At 41.1% G+C, this 20,814-nt stretch overlaps 1 protein-coding gene across 1 annotated transcript; it reads right to left on the bottom strand.

Annotated features, from left to right (window-relative positions):
• Positions 1–1,907: 1,907 nt before the first annotated feature.
• Positions 1,908–3,170, bottom strand: LOC148008721 (protein PHOSPHATE-INDUCED 1-like). The gene has a single exon (XM_087674031.1). It carries the CDS (start codon positions 3,070–3,072, stop codon positions 1,972–1,974), a length of 1,101 nt encoding a protein of 366 aa, XP_087530157.1. The 5' UTR covers positions 3,073–3,170; the 3' UTR covers positions 1,908–1,971.
• Positions 3,171–20,814: the final 17,644 nt, after the last annotated feature.

Raw genomic sequence — 20,814 nt, 5'->3', positions numbered from 1 at the left:
TTTCAATACAAAAATCTTTGAAATAATCTTTCTCTATTTTCCCTAAGCATACAATTTGATGTTGATGGGGGGAAAAAGACCAGAGAGCATGTGGCTTACAAAGCCACATGCTCTCTGGTTTTTTTTTTATACCTCTGTTTTGCGCGTCTATCAGAGCATCTAAATTGCAGGAAAAATGCGCGTCTATTATCGTCAAAATTTTACAGAGTACACGCTTTTTTAAACGCGCAATTGCACGCGTGTATAGATGCAGAATATGAATATATCTACTTTTTTATCAATATGATTATATATTTACGGAGCGCATCAATAGGCACGTCTATATGCACGTGTAGGTTTCACAATAAGCGCGCTTTTAGACGCGAAATTTCAGACGCAGTAGTAGACGCAATAATAATCGCACCCGATATTTTTTAACACAGTTTAAATATTACGTCTACAGACACGTCTATGGAGCCTTTTTGTTGTAGTGCCTATCACAAATTTTTTTTCCTATTACCATCGCTATCAGCGTTGTAAATTTACTGCATGTGTCGCTATTAGCATTGTTATTAGCATCGCAAAGCGTCGTTATTTGCGTCGATACTGACGTAAATGTGACGCTGATACCGACGCAAATAGCAACGCCGATAGCGATGCTAATATCGACTGTTCTATGAAGTCGCCAATAACCACGCTTTTGGCGACGATGGGGACAAAATTATTATTAACATTTTTGTTGTTTTTAATGTCGGTATAAGGCATATATCTTGTAGGGTTTCATTCTATATGAAGATCGACCATTTCTTAATTATGAGCTTAGTTGTGATGTGGTGTGCTTATATTGTGCATTCAGTTCATTGCATGTGTTAGTTCTTTGGGGTTGTGCTCTAGTTTCTACTTCTTTCAATGTAACAATGCTAATCATGGTCTAGGCTTAATATCGTATCTTATTAACACTTTGAGGTGGTTGGTATCATGGAATCAAAATCCTTCATCGTGTTATGTTTTAGACGAGCTTGTGGCATAATGTGGTTGAAGGACTATTCAATCAATTTCTTGGGGCCATGGGTGATGATGATGGTTGGCAATCTTTTGGTTACAACCTTGTTATTGCTCCTAAAATTGAACAGGGACTTGGCATTGCTAATTTAAAATTGAACAGGGTCTTGGCATTACACTTGTAAAGCAGTCGATTAGGGATAGTTCTCTTTATGGAAACATTTAAAAAAATTTGATTTGGAATGTCCTCAAACTAGCATTTCTAGATCTACGACTAATCTGGAAGCTAAGGAGCAAAGCGATGCTATTAAAAACAAAACCTCTTAAGGGTGGCCAAGCCTAGAAACTATTTTAGTAAAGTTGTTAAGGAAATCCTTTGCCTAGTCAAGCTTACTAAAAGAACAATGGAATCGGACGTGCATAGTTTAACGAAGGTTGCAAAACTCACTAAGAGTGTGCTTTTTTCTTTTGGTTTCGTTTGTAGAAGATACGTGCTTTCTTAATATAACGTGCCTGCGCTCATTGCCAAGAGGACAAAAGAAGACTCTGTGCACTGGGAAGAATTAGACGCACCTATTTCAAATCTTCGTTCAATCCATGCGTTACTAAGCGCCTATGAAGCAGGGAGCGAAATGAGTAAAGCTCCGTTTGTCCTAAGTCAAAGAGTGAATAAAGATGGAGAAGACAAGTCCCGGTCGATAGGAACGTGCCAATCACTACGCATCGAGTAAGGATACGAACATTGATCCCATCATTTTACGACCTAGGCCCAGGGAAGACGTCCAAGTCAACGCTTATAGGTTACGAATGTCGCTGACATAAAAATTAAGACGAATCATTTACAGGGGACTGCAGAAAAATTACAAACAGCTGGCGGGCGTGTGTGTGCGCGCGCCTTGTGCCGCTTCTCTCGACCACTGTAAATTGACATCAAGGCACGTATTTATATACAATCGGAACGGCGGCGGCGCCGCCTATCCCAGAAAGAAGCTACAGCAGTGTGAAGCAGGAGCGCGTGGCAGGGCTCCACATGGCGGGCAAGAGGAACCTCCGGCCGTTGAGGCCGAGGGCGTTGTAGCTGGCGCCGGTGGCCTCGTCCACGCGCAGGTTGCCGGGGTAGCCCGGGTAGTGACCGCTGGCAAAGATACCGGAGCAGGCCGTCACAGCCTCGGATGGGTCAGACGAGTCCCCTTCGAAGTAGCCCGTGCGGAAGGGGTTGGTGGCGGTGCCTGCCAGCAATGCCGCCAGGTTGATGACCAGGCCCTCCATGCCGACGTCGCCGTTGGGCGGCACCAAGAGAGGGTTTGGCGGCCCGTACTGGGGGACGGCGTACGGCCAGGCGCACAGGCCCGGGCACTGCTTGCCTGGGTTACCCACCCACAAGAAGGGGACATCATCGGTGATAGTAGCTGTACTGGCCCCGCTGCTGCTGCTGTGGAAGCCGCACGTGTTCATGCAGAAGTCCTCCACCAGAACGTCGTCCGCCGTCAGGACCACGTAGATGGCGCCCCCCGCTGCAGTCGGCAGACTCCCTGCCGCTAACGCTCGGGCTAGAAGCGTGGCCACGCCCGCCTTGGTCAGATTCTTCCCCATCGAGTAGCTGGAGTCCTGCAAGCGCTTGCCCAGCCGAATGCTGGCCGCGACGCCGGTCTTGGAAGCGTCTTTATAGGTCCGGGTGGTCTTCCACCAGCGAGACACCGCTGGCGCCGGAGAGCCCTTGGACACGCTCTTCATCCGCAGAGACAGTACGAAGTCCGTGACGATGGCTTCCTGCGTGGCCGAGAAGGAGCCATACCATAGGAGGTGGAGGCGCAGGGGTCGAGTAAGGAGGGGCCCGTTGTGGTAAGACAGCACGGGGGCAGGCGTGGGCACCTGCACCAGCGTTCGGCCGGAAGCAGCAGCAGCTGAATCACCGCTAGCAGTCAATATATGAGCGGCTGACGTTCTCACCACGCCCACGACACCCACGCTCATGGCCGCTGCTGCTGGCGTCCCAGCTGCTAGCTGAAGTAATTGTACGAGCAGAAGCTCTGCTACTATTTGGCGGTGCAAGCATCGGCCATTGCAATTCCTGTGCACTATATTAGCCATACACGTGCGGCTAACAGAAGTATTGTATGCAAAGCAGTTATGACGGATCAGAATAGCGTTTATATTTATGGATATGCTGTGCAGTAGTGCTGGCTGGCTGGCTGCGATCACAGCTTCTGTAGCTAAGGGAGAAGTGAAAGTGTATAACTAGTTGATAGCATCAGCTGGCGACTCGCTTGATTTTTTCTTGGATCGATACGATGCTGCGTCGCGTGTATATATATATATGACGGAATGAAGGCATGGACGATTGGATTCATGATGGTAACGTTGGTCGTGAGCTCGAGCAGTTTGCTAGTGACAAGGAAGCTTCCTCTACTTCACCTGTCGAGGACAAGCCAGCCAGTGTCCAGGTAGGCTGCTGGCCGGTCGCCGGCACAACGCCCGTGGTTGTCAATATATATTTGGCTACCCAGCTACCATGCATATCGTGGAGCGTGGTTTGTCAAATTTCAAATCGTCCGTCACAGGATCCGAGATCCACACTTCTCCTGATACCAAGAGTCCGTTTTGTCAACTCTGCACTAGTTTACCCCTGCCACGTCCCAACTTCAAGCATTAATAATATGTAACCCATCCAGTTGGTAGGCGTACAGTAATTTGCGGCAGCTATATCCTATTATATATAGACGCCTGACACGCTGATGCAAAATATCTTCCTATGCTCAAGCTCCTTGCCCCCCTTTACGCAACCAAGGTGGGCTTCGGGGAACCAATATTCTTGTGTTGCCACCAGCACCTACATGCCCATCCGTGGACTGTTTTAGCTCCTGGATCATGCAATGGTTTAAGTTACTAGATCATTTGATTTTTATCCTATGACTCACCTACCGATCACTACAATCACTTCCCTCAATCTGATAAATCATCAAAATAATTCCCCAACCCCATCTCTCTAGTTGTGGGATCAAATGTCCATCCTATAGCACGTTGTGCGCATTAATAAAGTCCATGATCCGTTAGTGTGGGTAGAGGACGTTTTATATAACCCAGGCTATATTGTTGTGAAATGAAGCTTCAAATTAGTTTTACGAAAATGCTTTGCGGTATGACATGTGCGTGCCTTGTGCATAAGCCTTGCAAGCATTTGGCTTATGTCCATAAGACCACTCCATGAGCCGGTGTGCAGTCAGGTTACACATCACCCTTATGCATAGATCCAATGGATGGACTTATGTGGTTAGTCTTTATCTTCATGATCGAGGTGTCTATGCATCATCCTTCATGCATAAACCTAATCCATGGACTTATGAGGTTAGTCTTTCTATGGATAGGCGAGGCTTATAGAGCTACATTAGAATTATGCTCTCTTTGCATTCAATGGAAGCATTCACCATGAAAGCATGAAGCTTATCGAAAGCAAGGCATAGTCTATCCCTCTAGCTCAACCTAGAGCCAAAAAGGGCTGGATATATGTGCTTTTGCTCTTAGATGGGTAGCTAATACATGAGCAATCACACTACACTAAAAACTCTCTGATCTTGGGCTTTCCATACAAATGGTTGATACCATGGTATTTCTCCCATGATTTGGAGCAAGAAGTGTATCTATTTGTTGCCACCTAATCAGGCCTCAACCCTAAGGTTGTGCGGATCTAAGTTAAATATAGCAAGGAGGCAGTTAAGAAGATCAGCAATAAGAGAGGCCCAATCGCTACAACAAAAAGGCCTCTTAGACGCACTTTTGGATGCAATTTTTGAATTGAGAGAAAATCTTACGGGCATGTCTACAAGCCTGTCTATTTGTGCGTCTACCATTTCGCGACTATAGTCGCATGTATGAGGAAATTTACATGCACCAATAGACGCGCTTTAGACGCGCATATACACGCATGAATACAAGCACATAGGAAAACCAAAATTGTTGTTTATTTAATTTCTTTTATGCGTCTACAAGTGCGTCTACATGGAAAATTAGACTGACATATAGACACATTCATAGACGCGCTTCTACAAGCGCTAGTACGCGAATGCAAAACCAAAAATCTCATTTTTTTAAAAATATATTTAATTTTTTTTATTAATTTGAATTATATAGCGCGTGTATGAGTGCATGTACTCTGCATTTTAGACTCTAGTATAGACACGCGTGTTCTGCAATTTAGACGCGCAAATAGATGCGAAGAACAGAACTGGAACCCTCCCATATATCAAATTATGCATTTGAAAAAAACACAATGGATCTGAAGGCACGAGAATTGAAAACAAAAATCCATGTATTCATTATAGATCAAATGTATTTACATGGGGAGTTTAAGTGCTTATGACCTAAAGCGTGGCTGCAAGCAGTAGGCTCAAAGATGGACAATAGATATATAAGAAAACAAGGCCATAGAGGAGATATGGTGCTCCTCTACGAATCTGAAGAAGAAACATCTTCGCTAGCACCACCATGGCTACTAGCATCGCTATCCCCCTCCTCGCTATGCTCCACATCGGGGTTTGCCTACACACACAAAAGATCAAGGTTGCTTACGTACAATTGCTAAGAAAAAGTTATAATTAGCTATACTTTTAATAGGAAAGTAAGAAAAACATACCTCCTCTAGCTTTCGAATCCTCATAGCCCAGTTATATTGCTCCTCAGTGATGAGACCCTCCTCATAGAAGTGAAGCCATGTGGCTGCGCGGTTATAGCCTCAATGGTAACCTACCTCTCTAGGAGTAGGTATCCTACCAACGATAGTAGTTTGCAAAACAATTATGATATATACAAACAATTATGAGACACAATGTATTAGAACAAATTATATAAAGAATTGAAAAAAATATAAAATTTAAAAAACTAGAAATCAAAATATACTTACAAACTTTGCCTCCCACAACTCTCTGCCGCCCAATCCGTAATGCGACGATCCCATAGTTTCCATTTGGATGCGTCATGCCTCTGCGTACTGGTAACTCTTCACTTTCTCTGTTACTTTCTTCTTGGCTTTCTTCCACTCTATGCAGTGGCACATAGATGGTTGGCTATAGGCTCCACACCCCTTTTCCTGTCTCCGCAGTGACTCCCTAGTGCTTGTCATGAGGTGGGATCTTTTGTTGTGAAGCAAATCCCTCACTTTTGTGCGTCCCCAATCATCTAAGAATCGCTGATCCTTAGGATTTGGGTACCTCCTATGGATTATCCTCAACACCTCCAGTCACAAGCCGCTTTTCTGATTCTTGAAGTAAACGAAACAATCTTTATACGTCGCATGCACAATGCTCCTCATGTACGCCATTACATCTCTTCCTTCATCATCATGGAAGATGCCATCAGTATCTGTAACTCTATAGTACTGGCATACTGGCTCGTCTACATGATCTTCTGGTGAGGGTGATTGCTTGCCACCTTCTAGGCAACCCCCACACAAGCCTCATCCTCCCTCTCAACTCTCCCTCCTCCCTCTCTGTCGACTACCCTCTACCTCGCTGGATGCACGTGCTTCTGCAAATGCACGTGTGTCGGCTGATACTTGTGCTTCAACCGATGCATGTACAGATGCTGCACATGGAGTACCTACAATTGAAGTTTGGACATTTGGTGTTTGGGAAGTAGTGCTAGGAAAAGACGTTAGAGGCGTTCCAGACATGACGCTAAACACCTCGTCTGCTGTGGGAGAGCGGCCAAGGTGTTTAGTCATCTCTCCCATGAAGTCTTCCTTACTAGGAAAACCTCCAAAAAAGCATTGATCCCTCTACTGAACAAGCCCAATGTATCATTCATGCGATCCAAATCTGGGTCATTGCTAGATGAACCAGGATGCGACATCTGCAAACAAAACACAGCAATAAGACAAATTTGCTAAACTGCAATATTGTGTAATATTCGTACAATTTTAAAAATATATTTTTTTTAAATCAGAGCTGGTACATGTATAATCGCGTCTGAGATGTAGAATAGATGCGCTCTTAGACGATTCCCTGAGGTCAAACCCTCTAGTCAGAGCGCGTGTATATTCGTGTTTGAGATGCAGCATAGACGCGATCTCAGATGCGTCTCTGAAGTAAAAGCTTCTGGGCAGAGCGCGTGTATTCTCACGTCTGGAATGCAGAATACACACGTCTGGAGATTCGACTTTGAAGTCAAAGCTTCTGGGCAGAGCACGTGTATTCCTACATCTGAAATGCAGAATACACGCGCCTAGAGACGTGACTCTAAAGTCAAAGCTTCTGGATAAAGCACGTGTATTCTCGAGTCCGAGATGCAGAATACACACACTTGGAGACGCGATGACAGCAAACATAGCTGCACGTCTATGTTTGCGTCTGCACTGAAATCTACACGCGCTGTGAAATGCGCTCAGTCTGCTGCTTTCAATCCGACAACCGCCATCCATGATTTATTTGTGATATAAGAAGTTTAATCATAGATCCTAATACACAGAGAGAGAGAGAGAGAGAGAGAGAGAGAGAGAGAGAGAGAGAGAGAGAGGACTCACCTTGGGTGTTTGGTGTGGACGAGTGGTGGCGCTGCTTCCTTCCCCTTCTTCCTCTCCTTGGTGAGTTACTCTCCCTTGATTCTTGCTACTTGTTGTCTCCTCTCTTTCCTTCTTCTTCCTCTTGTTCTCCTCTCTTTTGTTCTCTCTTTCTTCCTCTCCTTGACTTTCTTTTTTCTCCTCTTGTCTCTTTGAAGTGAAAGAAGAGGTGAGTTATGAAGAGGTGAGGCATGAAGAGACTAATGGAGGTAGATTGCATGTCGGCTGAACTCGAGCTTCAGAACGTGCAAAAAACGCAAGAAAGAAAATGCGCAATTGGAAAAGAAATGATTCAAGTATATTTTGAATTTTGACTTTTGCGTCTATTTTTGCGTATATATGCGTGTTTACGTTTATGTAAATGCGTTTATAGACACGAATTTAGACACACAGATAGATGCAGGTTTAGACGTATAGTTAAACACAAGTATAGACGCGCATTTAGCTTTTATCATGAGTTTTTGTTTTTAAGATAAGTTTTGATAGTAAGTTCTTATCATAAGTTTTTATGTATTTATGATAAGTTTTGTGTATTTAAAATTGAGATCTTAGAATAATTAATACGTCTTGAAGTTTTTATGTAAACATATGAATAACAAATTTGATGTTGTCATGAATTAGGTTTAATCATGTCATCGTCATCACCTAGTGCAGTGCATGCTGATGAGTCAACGAGCACATCCTCAAGTGAGGATGAAACATTACATCTCCATAATCGAGATGCATGGCTATGACGAAAAATTAAATGCATGTGTGATCGTTGTCGAGGATATATTTGTTGAGCACGTCGAGTTGCAATGTCACACCTGAGCATGTATGGAGAATGGGACCAAGAAAAATCACCGATATTCATTGTTTTTAACATTAAGATTGCTATTCTATGTTACTCAATATATATCAACGTACATGTAACTCCCTTTTGAGGTTGAGCAGTATGTAGTGTCACATCCTCAGATGCTGTCTCCCGGGCATCGAGAGGCTGCAAAACATCAATGCGAGGAGGCAGAGTCTTCAAGAAGAGTGGAGACTAACGACCATGATAGTAGCCCTCATGAAATGCCCCATCAAGTTGTAGAGGATGAGATTTTGGACAACATGGTACACAATCTATTTTCGCAACCGATTCGGGGAGAATGTCACTCTACGAAGCCAGATGACCCACTATACGTAGTGTCATCTACTCCGTTGTATGAAGGTTGTACGTACTCCATTCTTCGTGCGTCCCTCGAGATACTTAACTTGCAAACAATTTATGGATGGAATAATTTCAGTTTGAATGCGCTATTGAAGTAGGTATCAATTCAGTTTGGCTTATGAATCATAATATTAATTGTTCTATTTTGAAATCACACACAAATATATGTTGGTGGTTTTTTACCTCACTTTTAAAAATATATGTAGGTTATTATCACAAATGCTTCCAAAAGGAAACAAATTGCCAACTAAGAGAGAGCAAGCAAGACATTACTTGACATCTCTAGGATGCCTCAATTATGTCAAGATCCATGCATGTATCAATGATTGTGTCTTATTTCGTGGGATTCATGAGTTCGCATGAGAGTGTCCTGTTTGTGGCGAATCAAGATACGAAGTGGAGATGAAGTCAATGGATGTGCCTCGTAAGGTTTTGCGACATTTTCCGATTGTTCCACGTATTCAACTTATGTTCAAGTGTAAGTCTATTGGAAAGCTCATTTCATGGCATACTAGTCATCGTTCAAGTGATGGAAAATGGAGGATCCCTGCAGATACACCGGGCATGGCAACATATAGACAATTTGTGGCCCATTTTCAAAGAAGAGCCAAGAAATTTGAAATTTGGTTTAGGTATGGATGTGAATCAATCCATTTGGCATCAAAAGCACATCATACAATGTATGGCCATTAGTATTGGTGAACTATAATATTCCTCCATCCATGGCAATTAAAAAGGGATATGTAATGTTGTCCCTTCTGATTCCTGGAAAGCAAAATGTAAAAAACATGGACATTTACTTAGAGCCTTTGATTGAAGAGTTAGAAATGTTATGGGAAGGTATTGAGGTGCAAGATACAAGCGCATCTGCATCCTCTAGAGATTTTACGTTGAAGGCCATGTTGTTCTGGATCATCCATGACTTTCCAGGATATGGAGAGTGTTTAGGTACATGTATATAACTCTATATTTAAAATTTAAGACTTGAATCAATTGCATGTTATTAATTCACTTGTTTGTTTAGGTTTAACCACATCAGGATATCATGCATGTCCTATTTGCGGTCCCTCTCTAGTTTCCTCTAGGCCGGCATGTTTAAAGAAAGTTATCTATGACAATCATCATCGATTTCTTTCTATTGACCATCCCAAATATGTTCTCCCTACTAATGGAATGACTCCACAATCTCTAACCATTTGAGATTGAAAGGAGAGATGGATTAATGCTGACAGCCACCCTCCACTCGGCATGAGTCGGTAAGAAGTATATTTCTCTCGATTGACTTTAAAGTATTTAGCATGATGAATCGTTTACATAATATATTATTTGTTTGTTAGGTTCTCTATATTTTTTCGTCTTTCGTATTGGACTGAACTCAAGATCAATCACTTGTTGGACCCCATGCACATATTCAAAAATGTTGTATCTACATTATGGGATCACTTGATAGGGGCTAGTGATTCAGTCAATGTAAGGGAGGATTTACATAACATTGGTTGCATGAGATGAGCCTGGCCACGCATTGGACCCAGAGGAAAGATTGAGCTACCCCATGCACCTTGTATGTTGTCAAAGAACGAGGAAAAAATAGTGAATGAACAAATATGTAGCTTTCGAACACCCACAGGATGTATGAGATGTCTCAATGGAGCCTTCATAAAGAAAAAGAAAAGAGGTCTGGAGCAACTATCTGGTTTGAAGTCCAACGATTGGCACAAAATGATTCAAGTAAGGGTATCTCTAACCATGAATATAGTAATTAGTGGAGTAACTATGTGTAAACTTTGGGATATGATGACTTTTTCGTCAACTAATCATTTGATCTATGAATATTATTTACATTCAGTTCGTATTTCCTACTAGTATATCCCATTGTGTATCCAAAGATGTATATGATATCATTTACAGGATGGGAGAGCTTGTGAGATGTGTATACATTGTATTATTTCATTATATATTGCATACATCATGTAGTGAACCTCTTTGAATTTCTACACAAAAATCAACAATTTTCAAATACATCCTGATAGATATGTGAGCTCGAAGGAAGTTGATCTAAATACATTGTAAGATGCTCGAGTATTATCTGTTGAGGTGGTTTGTTTGTTGGAGAAATTTTTCCTCGGTCCATTTTGACTACTCAATTACATTTACTTGTACATTTGATTAATGAGATCGCACTTTGTGGGGCAGTTCATGCAAGGTGGATGTTTTTCCTTGAGCGCTTCATGAAAACCTTGAAAGATTTTGTGAGGCAAAAAGCATAGCCTGAGGAAAGCATGGCTGAGGGTTGATTAGTGCAATCATCCCTTGTTTATATCTCTGAATATCTTGCTGAAGTGGACCCCTCTCAACCATGACTATGGAAAGATTATGAAGACTTGAGGATGACCTCTATAATACCTCAAGGAAAAGGAATGAGTAATGTGCTAACAAAAGAAGAACTTCGTAAGTTAAATAGTTTTTGTGTGCTCAATAGTGATGTAATGAGCAAATGGGTGACACTATATAATGAAGCAAGGGCAAGAAGAAAAAGCGAAAGACAAGCATTTCGCACCAGATATGGACGTAATGTCTCATTTCTAGATCATCTAAATGCGCTTCCACGTCATATTGATATAGATTGGTTACATGAGGAAATGGATAGAATGGAAAAAGAGGAGGAAACTAATATATCTCAAGAAGAGTGGGAATACGCACGAGGTTGCTTATCAAAGGTGAGACATACTATCAATTAATTTGTTTCTAGTTATATTTTATATAATAAATTGACATGTTTGATCTTAATCTTTTACTACTAGTGCACATTATTCAATGCTATTTGGTGTGAGGGTAAACATCTTCGAACTCAACATATAGATGAAAAGAGAAATACCCAAGATTGTGGTGTCCTTGCTCACTTCAAGGATGCCAATGGTACCATGGAAGATTATTGTGGCTTGATCCAAGATATTCTGAAGCTTGACTTAAGACGATTCTTTATATATGTACTGGATGTGAAGTGGTTTAAAGAAGTGGTAACAAATGGTGAGCATTACACAATCAGACGTCATCCAAGTGGTTTTGTAATCATTGACTCTACAAAATTTCACCAAAACAAGAATGACACATTAGTACTACCTTAACAATGCAATATGTAAAAGCTAATTTTTATATATATATACATGTGATACATATATACAATATAATAAGTATTTAAATTTCTTGCTTTTGTTTTTCAAATACAGGTTGTGTATCATAATATGACAAGCAATAACTAATGGTGGTATGTCATCCCTATATCTAATCGTTCAAAACCAATATATGGTAATATTACTGACATAGAGATAGCAGATGAAAATCCAACAATTAATGATGATGTACATGATGACACCATAATGGATGATATGCGTGATATAGTACAAGATGAACCTCGCGAGGATGTTCAAGGAAACGTAGAAGAGGACAATAATGTGGTTGATGATCATGAAGTTATTGAGCAATATAGCAACACATCTGATAGTGGGATAGACTTATTTGTTTCGTTACCTCTTGGTAACTTTGACCAATAAAGGCTTCAAAAGGAGTTGTGCCTTTCAAGGCATAGTGGCAGATCTATTAACTGTTATAAAAATGTATGTGTGTGAGCATAGTTTAGAGCCAACCTCAAAGATAGATAAATTTAGAGCCGAACTCAAAGAGATAGGTACGAAAATTTTTAAAAAAAGACCTGAAATATATATAGTGGAGTGGTCCCAATATACAATATAGAATCGTTATTAAATTATCATTCCATAACATCGCAGTCAAGATGTCTAGCACTCACAACCAACATGGTGGGGATCGTGAGGCTTGGCTCAATCAAAGTGTCCCCTATCCATGCATGTAATGCAAATTGGCCATTCGTCGAAAATGTCGTTTGTCCAAGAAAAACAGACCTCCTCTGGCTGTCGAATCCTCATAGCCCGGTTGTATTGGTCCTCAGTGATGAGACCCTCCTCATAGAAGTGAAGCCATGTCGCTGTGCAGTTATGGCCTCGATGGTAACCTACCTCTCTAGAAGTAGGTGTCCTACCAATGATGGTAGTCTGCAAAACATTTAGATATATACAAACAATTATGAGTCACAATATATTAGAATAAAATATATAAAGAATTGAAAGAAATATAAATTTAAAAAAAACTAAAAATCAAAATATACTTACAAACTCTGCCTCCCACGACTCTCTGCTGCTCGATCCGTAATGCGACGATCCCATTGTTTCCATTTGGATCCGTCGCACCTCTGCGTGCTGGCGACTCTTCACTTTCTCTGTTGCTTTCTTCTTGGCTTTCTTCCACTCTATGCGGTGGCACATAGGTGGTTGGCTATAGGCTCCACACCCCTCCTCCAGCCTCCGCAGTGAGTCCCTGACCCGTGTCATGAGGTGGGATCTTTTGTTGTGAAGCATATCCCTCACTTTTGTGCGTCCCCAATCATCTGAGAATTGCTGACCCTCAGGATTTGGGTACCTCCTATGGACTGCCCTCGACACCTCCTGCCACAAGCCGCTTTTCTGATTTTTGAAGGCAATGAAGCAATCTTTATACGTCGCATGCACGGCGCTCCTCATGTACGCCATTACATCCCTTCCCTCATCATCATGAAAGATGCCACCAGCATCTGTAACTCTATAGTACTGGCGTACAACCTCCTCTAGGTGATCTACTGGTGAGGGTGATCGCTGATCGCCACCTCCTAGGCAACCCCCACACAAGCCTCGTCCTCCCCCTCGACTCTCCCTCCTCCCTCTCTGTCGACTACCCTTTGCCTCGCTGGATGCACGAGCTTCTGTAAATGCACGTGCTTCTGCAGATGCTTGTGCTTCAACTCATGCACGTGGAGCACGTGGAGTACCTGCATATGGAGTACCTGCATGTGGAGTCTGGGAAGTAGTGCTAGGCAAAGACGTCAGAGGCATCCCAGACATGACACTGAACACCTTGTCCGCTGTGGGAGAGCGGCCAAGGTGTCTGGTCATCTCTCCCATGAAGTCTTCCCTACTAGGAAAACCTCCAAAAAATGCATTGACCCCCTTGCCAAAGGAGGCCAATGTATCATTCATGCGATCCAAATCCAGGTCATTGCTAGATGAACCAGGATACGACATCTACAAAAAAAACACAGAAAAAAGACAAATTTATTTGCATACAAAAAATCATATATTACCTACATTTTCAAAGAGCTTTCTTTAGACATTGAGCATAAAACTTAAGTGCTAATGCTTCTCATAAACAAGAAAACTGATAAACACAAACATGGGATTGGTCACATTCATCATTGCAAAAATATATTGTTTACTATCAGAACTGGGAGACCTGGTGACCTGGCGTGTGTATCCCCGCGTCTAAATTGAAGGTTAGACGCACCCTCAAACGTGCTCCAGAGTGAACCTTCTATCCAGCGTGTCTATCTTCGCATCTAAGATGTAGCACAGACGTGCTGTTAGACGCACATTCCAGGTCAATGGCGTGTAGAGTGCAGGTCAACCACGTGTATCATTGCGTGTACACTGCAGAGCACACGCGCCAACACACGGGCTCTAAGGCGCGCCCTCAGATGCTATGAGAGGAAACATTTTTCGCGTCTATATCTGCGTCTACACTGAAATGTAGACGCGCTATCAGACGCGCTCGGTCGGCTGATTTTAGGCCGACGACCGCCATTGATGATTTACAAAATGCAATACATAATGAAATCACAAATCCTAAATACACAGACAGAGCAGAGAGAGGAAGAGAGAAACACAGAGAGAGAGAGAGAGAGAGAGAGAGAGAGAGAGAGACTCACCTTGGGTGTTTGGTGTGGCGGGTGGTGGCGCTTCTTCCTTCTCATTCTTCCTCTTCTTGGTAAGTTACCCTCCCTTGATGCTTACTTGCTTGCTTGCTGCTTCTTCTTGTTCTCCTCTCTCTTGTTCTCTCTTTCTTCCTCTCCTTGGCTTTCCTTTTTCCCTTCTTGTGTGTTTGAAATGAAAGAAGAGGTGAGTCATGAGGAGGTGAGGCATGAAGAGACTAGGTGAGGCATTAAGAGACTGCATGTCGGCTAAACTCAAGCTTCAGAACCGCAAAAAACGCAGGAAAGGAAAGGGTAGTTTGAAAAGAAATGATTTAAGTATGGTTTGAATTTTAACGTGTGCGTCTATTTTTGCGTATATATGTGCGTCTATTGTTCAGATAGACGCGAGTATAAACGCGAAAATAGACGCGGAAATAGATGCGTAGGTAAATGCGGATATAGACGTGCGTTTAGGCTTTATCATAATTTTTTGTTTTTAAGATAGTTTTGATAGTGTATTCTTATCATAAGTTTTAATGTATTTATGATGATTTTTGTGTATTTAAAATTAAGATCTTATGTAAACATATGAATGACAAATATTTTGATGTTGTCATGAATTAGGTTTAATCATGTCGATGTCGTCATCACCTAGTGCGGTGCAAGCTGATGAGTCAATGAGCACATCCTCACGTGAGGATGAAACATTGCATCCTCATAATCGAGATGCATGGCTACGACGAAAAATTAAATACATGTGCGTCTTCATAATCGAAGGTCACTCTACGAAGCTAGATGATCCACTATATGTAGCATCATCTACTCCGTTGTATGAAGGTGGTATGTACTCCGTTCTTCGTACATCCCTTGAGATACTTAACTTGCAAACAATTTATGGATGGAGTAATGTCAGTTTGGATGCATTATTGAAGTAGGTATCAATTCAGTTTGGCTTATGAATCATAATATTAATTGTTCTATTTTGAAATCAGACAGAAATATATGTTGGTGGTTTTTTAACTCACTTTTAAAAATGTATGTAGCTTATTATCACAAATGCTTTCAAAAGGAAACAAATTGCCAACTAAGACAGAGCAAGCAAGACATTACTTGACATCTCTAGGAGGCCTCGATTATGTCAAGATCCATGCATGTATCAATGATTGTGTCTTATTTCGTGGGATTCATGAGTTCGCACGAGAGTGTCCTATTTGTGGCGAATCAAGATACGAAGTGGAGATGAAGTCAATGGATGTGCCTCGTAAGGTTTTGCGACATTTTCCGATTGTTCCACGTATAAAACTTATGCTCAAGTGTAAGTCTATTGGAAATATTATGTCATGGCATGCTAGTCATCATTCAAGTGATGGAAAATGGAGGATCCCTGTAGACACACCGGCATGGCAACATATAGATAATTTGTGGCCTGTTTTCAAAGAAGAGCCAAGAAATTTGAGATTTTGTTTAGGTATGGATGGAATCAATCCATTTGGCATCAAAAGCACATCATACAGTGTATGGCCAGTGGTATTGGTGAACTATAATATTCCTCCATCCATGGCAATTAAAAAGGGACATGTAATGTTGTCCCTTCTGATTCCTGGAAAGCACAAGGTAAAAAACATGGACGTTTACTTAGAGCCTTTGATTGAAGAGTTAGAAATGCTATGGGAAGGTGTTGAGGTGCAAGATACAAGTGCATCCGCATCCTCTAGAGATTTCACATTGAAGGCCATGTTGTTGTGGACCATGCATGACTTTCTAGGATACGAAGAGTGTTCAGGTACATGTATATAACTCTATATTTGAAATTCAAGACTTGAATCAATTGCATTTTATTAATTCACTTATTTTTTCAGGTTTAACCACGTCAGGATATCATGCATGTCCTATTTGCGGTCCCTCTCTAGTTTCCTCTAGGCCGGCACGTTTAAAGAAGGTTATCTACGACAATCATCATCGATTTCTTCCTATTGACCATCCCAAATATGTTCTCCCTACTAATGGAATGACTCCACAATCTCTAACCATTCGAGATTGGAAGGAGAGATGGATTAATGCCAACAGCCACCCTCCACTCGGCATGAGTCGGTAAGAAGTGCATTTCTCTCGATTGACTTTAAAGTATTTAGCATGATGAATTGTTTACATAATATATTGTTTGTTTGTTAGGTTCTCTATATTTTTTCGTCTTCCGTACTGGACTGAACTCAAGATCAATCATCTGTTGGACCCCATGCACATATTCAAAAATCTTGTATCTACATTATGGGATCACTTGATAGGGGCTCGTGATTCAGTTAATGTAAGGGAGGATTTACGTAACATTGGTCGCATGAGACGAGCCTGGCCATGCATTGGACCCAGAGGAAAGATTGAGCTATCCCATGCAACTTGGATGTTGTCAAAGAACGAGGAAAAAATAGTGAAGGAACAAATATATAGCTTTCGAACACCCACAGGATGTATGAGATGTCTCAAGGGAGCCTTCATAAAGAAAAAGAAAAGAGGTGTGGAGCAACTATCTGGTTTGAAGTCCCACGATTGGCACAAAATGATTCAAGTAAGGGTATCTCTAACCATGAATATAGTAATTAGTAAAGTAACTATGTGTAAACTTTGGGGTATGATGACTTTTTTCTCAACTAATCATTTGATCTATGAATATTGTTTACATTCAGTTCATACTTCCTACTAGCATATCCCATTGTGTATCCAAAGATGTACATGATATCATTTACAAGATGGGAGAGCTTGTGAGGTGTGTATACATTGTATTTTTTCATTATATATCTTTGAATTTCTACACAAAAATAAACAAGCACATCATACATCTTGACAGATACGTGAGCTTGAAGGAAATTGATCCAAACACATTGCAAGATGCTCGAGTATTATCTGTTGAGGTGGTTTGTTTGGTGGAGGAAATTTTTCTTCAATCCATTTTAACTACTCAATTACATTTACTCGTACATTTGATTGATGAGATCACACTTTGTGGGGCAGTTCATGCAAGGTGGATGTTTTTTCTTAAGCGCTTCATGAAAACCTTGATCAAAGATTTTGTGAGGCAAAAAGCACGGCCTGAGGGAAGCATGGCTGAGGGTTGGTTAGTGCAATTATCCCTTGTTTATATCTCTGAATATCTTGCTGAAGTGGATCCCTCTCAACCACGACTATGGAAAGATGATAAAGACTTGAGGATGACCTCTATAGTACCTCAAGGAAAAGGAATGAGTAAAGTGCTAACAAAAGAAGAACTTCGTAAGTTAAATAGTTTTTGTGTGCTCAATAGTGATGTAATGAGCAAATGGGTGACACTATATAATGAAGCAAGGGCAAGAAGAAAAAGCGAAAGACAAGAATTTCGCACTAGATATGGACGTAATGTCTCATTTCCAGATCATCTAAATGCGCTCCCACGTCATATTGATATAGATTGGTTACATGAGGAAATGGAGAGAATGTAAAAAGAGGAGGAAATTAATATATCTCAAGAAGAGTGGGAATACACATGAGGTTGCTTATCAAAGGTGAGACATACTATCAATTAATTTATTTCTATAAGTTTTATTTTATATAAATAATTGACATGTTTGATCTTTTATCTTTTACTACTAGTGCACATTATTCAATGCACTTTGGTGTGAGGGTAAACATCTTCGAACTCAACGTATAGATGAAAAGAGAAATACCCAAGATTGTGGTGTCCTTACTCACTTCGAGGATGCCAATGGTACCATGGAAGGTTATTGTGGCTTGATCCAAGATATTCTGAAGCTTGACTTCAGACGATTCTTTATATATGTACTGGATGTGAAGTGGTTTAAAGAAGTGGTAACAAATGGTGAGCATTGCACAATCAGACGTCATCCAAGTGGTTTTGTAATCATTGACTCTATAAAATTTCACCAAAACAAGAATGACACATTAGTACTACCTCAACAATGCGAGCAGGTATATATGCAAATGCTAATTTTTGTATATGTATATATGTGATACATATACACAATATAATAAGTACTTAAGTTTTTTGCTTTTGTTTTTCAAATACAGGTTGTGTATCATCCAATGGTAAACAATAACCGATGGTGGTATGTCATCCCTATATCTAATCGTTCAAAACCAATATATGGTAATATTACCGACATGGAGATAGCAGATGACAATCCAATAATTAATGATGATGTGCATGATGACACCGTAATGGATTATATGCGTGATATAGTACAAGATGAACCTCACGAGGATGTTCAAGGAAACACAGAAGAAGACAATAATGTGATTGTCGATGATATTGATGAAGTTATTGAGCAATATAGCAACACATCTGATAGTGGGATAGACTTATTTGTTTCGTTACCTCTTGGTAACATAGACCTAGAAGTATATAGTTTAGCAAGGGCTAATCTCATTGAAGATGAGATGGATCATTCACTGTAACATACTTAATTTGCTTATTGATTCAATGTGTATTCCTAATTATATGGTTTTTATCATGCGCACACGTGCATACTCAAGAATCAATAGTCAAGTTTAAAGCTAAATTGAATTTTTCATAATAAAAATGAAGTATCTTTTATCATCTTCAAGTACGTAGAGAAATTATGAGATACATATTGCAATGCTTGCTACTAATTGTAAGGTTTCTGTCGCTTGCCGCTAACTACTTATATCAGGCTTGTCAACTGGAGGAACTACCATTCATTAGAGAGAAATGAAAAAGTAATTATTAACTCTATTTTTTTAATTCAATGATTCAATGTCTATTCTTAACTCTATGGTTTTTATCATGCGTTGTAACGTGTCCTCTTAGTATCATCCAAGACATGTCTTAGTAGTCCATTAGAAAGGATGTCTAGAAAGCTCCGCCCGGCACTCCCAAGGAATGTTACGGGATTTGCGATCTAGGTTTTCCTGCGTCTCCCACATAGCGGAAGTATCCTGGCCATTCCCACTTAGGATCGACCGGAATTAGGGTTTTCCTGACTGGTCATTAACTAACAACAACTAGCGTCGGACCTGAGCGAACTACTTTACGCAGAAACGCTAGGTCCGAAGCGGATTCACGCTGCACTTGGTTCAAGAAGAATGGGAAATGAGAGGGATGCAAAGCTCAACCTCTCTGCCATAAGGCATAGTCCCATTCCGTTCCCCTGAAACAGTGTAAATCTGGTAAGATATAACTCTAGGTCATTGCTTCTGTTATTCGTTTTCTTTGACGATCATCCTGTTGTTCTTTGAGAAAAGTTCCCGGCTAACAGGGACCACCCAACCGTAGGACGGACCCATGGCCCATCCTCCGCACTTTCCTCGGTTTGTTTTTAGTTATGTAATTATCTAACACATTGATTTGACATATAACAATCAGCTTCTTTAATTAAACCATTAAGCACTGGTTCCTTCACGTAATCTTATCACGTGACATAGAAAAACAATATCAAGCAAGTTCTTTATTAACATTTCATCATTTTATCTTTGAAATACAATGAGTTCCACCGTAGGCTTGTCCATAATCTGCCCGAAGGCTATCTAGTAATCCGCAGGGATCACTATTCCAAGCTTTCGCCCGTAACTAGTATGCGGGCCTCGAGATCCAATCCCGAGTCACGTTAGCCTCTTGTGCAGGACCCGGAAGGCGAGGGATTTACGGCTAGAGCCCCCCTGGTACCCAAGCGTCCTCCTGCTCCAAGTAGAGCTCAAAGAGACCTCTTGCGGCGGGTTCGGTCCATGTTCCCGGCGCAGTCAACAACCCCCTTGGTTAGGGTTAGGCAGGCAGTCGGGGGTAACTGAAACTGCCTCTCCCTTCAGGCCTTTAACCTGAAGTATAGGTATTCATTTAATTTGTAATTCATAATTCAAATAGTGCTCTAAAATCTCTAGCAAACACAAACATTTCCAATAAACAACCGTGTTGTTTGGCAAACTGCTAAGGAATTATTCTTTCCTTTTGAGTGTATCAGCACTCGTTCCCAAGGTGTCTTGTAACTTGGCGAGATCCTTTATAGTCCGGATTAGGGCGTACCTTATTAACCCAACTTGGTCAACCCTAAAGTTCATTAGATACTTTAGTTTCGAGTTTATAACTTTCCTTATTTAAAAGGATATTCATGAATACGTCCTTTTTCAAGATAACTTGCGTAAGGATCTACCATCCTTGTTGAGGTTATTTACCCTTTCGTCTTGTGAACCAGTCACAAGACTACATGACTTCAAACTTTCCGCGCACGTTCTACGTTGAAATAATCCGTTTAGGTTTCTTTAAGCTGACGTATGTCGAACCTAGGGTTTCTT

This window comes from Lygodium microphyllum, unplaced genomic scaffold (assembly GCF_053477565.2).
Source record: "Lygodium microphyllum isolate KBCC unplaced genomic scaffold, Lygodium_microphyllum_v1.1.10 scaffold_70, whole genome shotgun sequence".
In the NCBI taxonomy this organism is placed as follows: domain Eukaryota; kingdom Viridiplantae; phylum Streptophyta; class Polypodiopsida; order Schizaeales; family Lygodiaceae; genus Lygodium; species Lygodium microphyllum.
The sequence above is the reverse complement of the archived record's forward strand: the minus strand, read 5'-3'. Positions and strand labels throughout refer to the sequence as shown.

Bases quoted from the DNA above. Each gene is read 5' to 3' on its own strand.
- LOC148008721 (XM_087674031.1), bottom strand. From the start codon at position 3,072: ATGGCTAATATAGTGCACAGGAATTGCAATGGCCGATGCTTGCACCGC.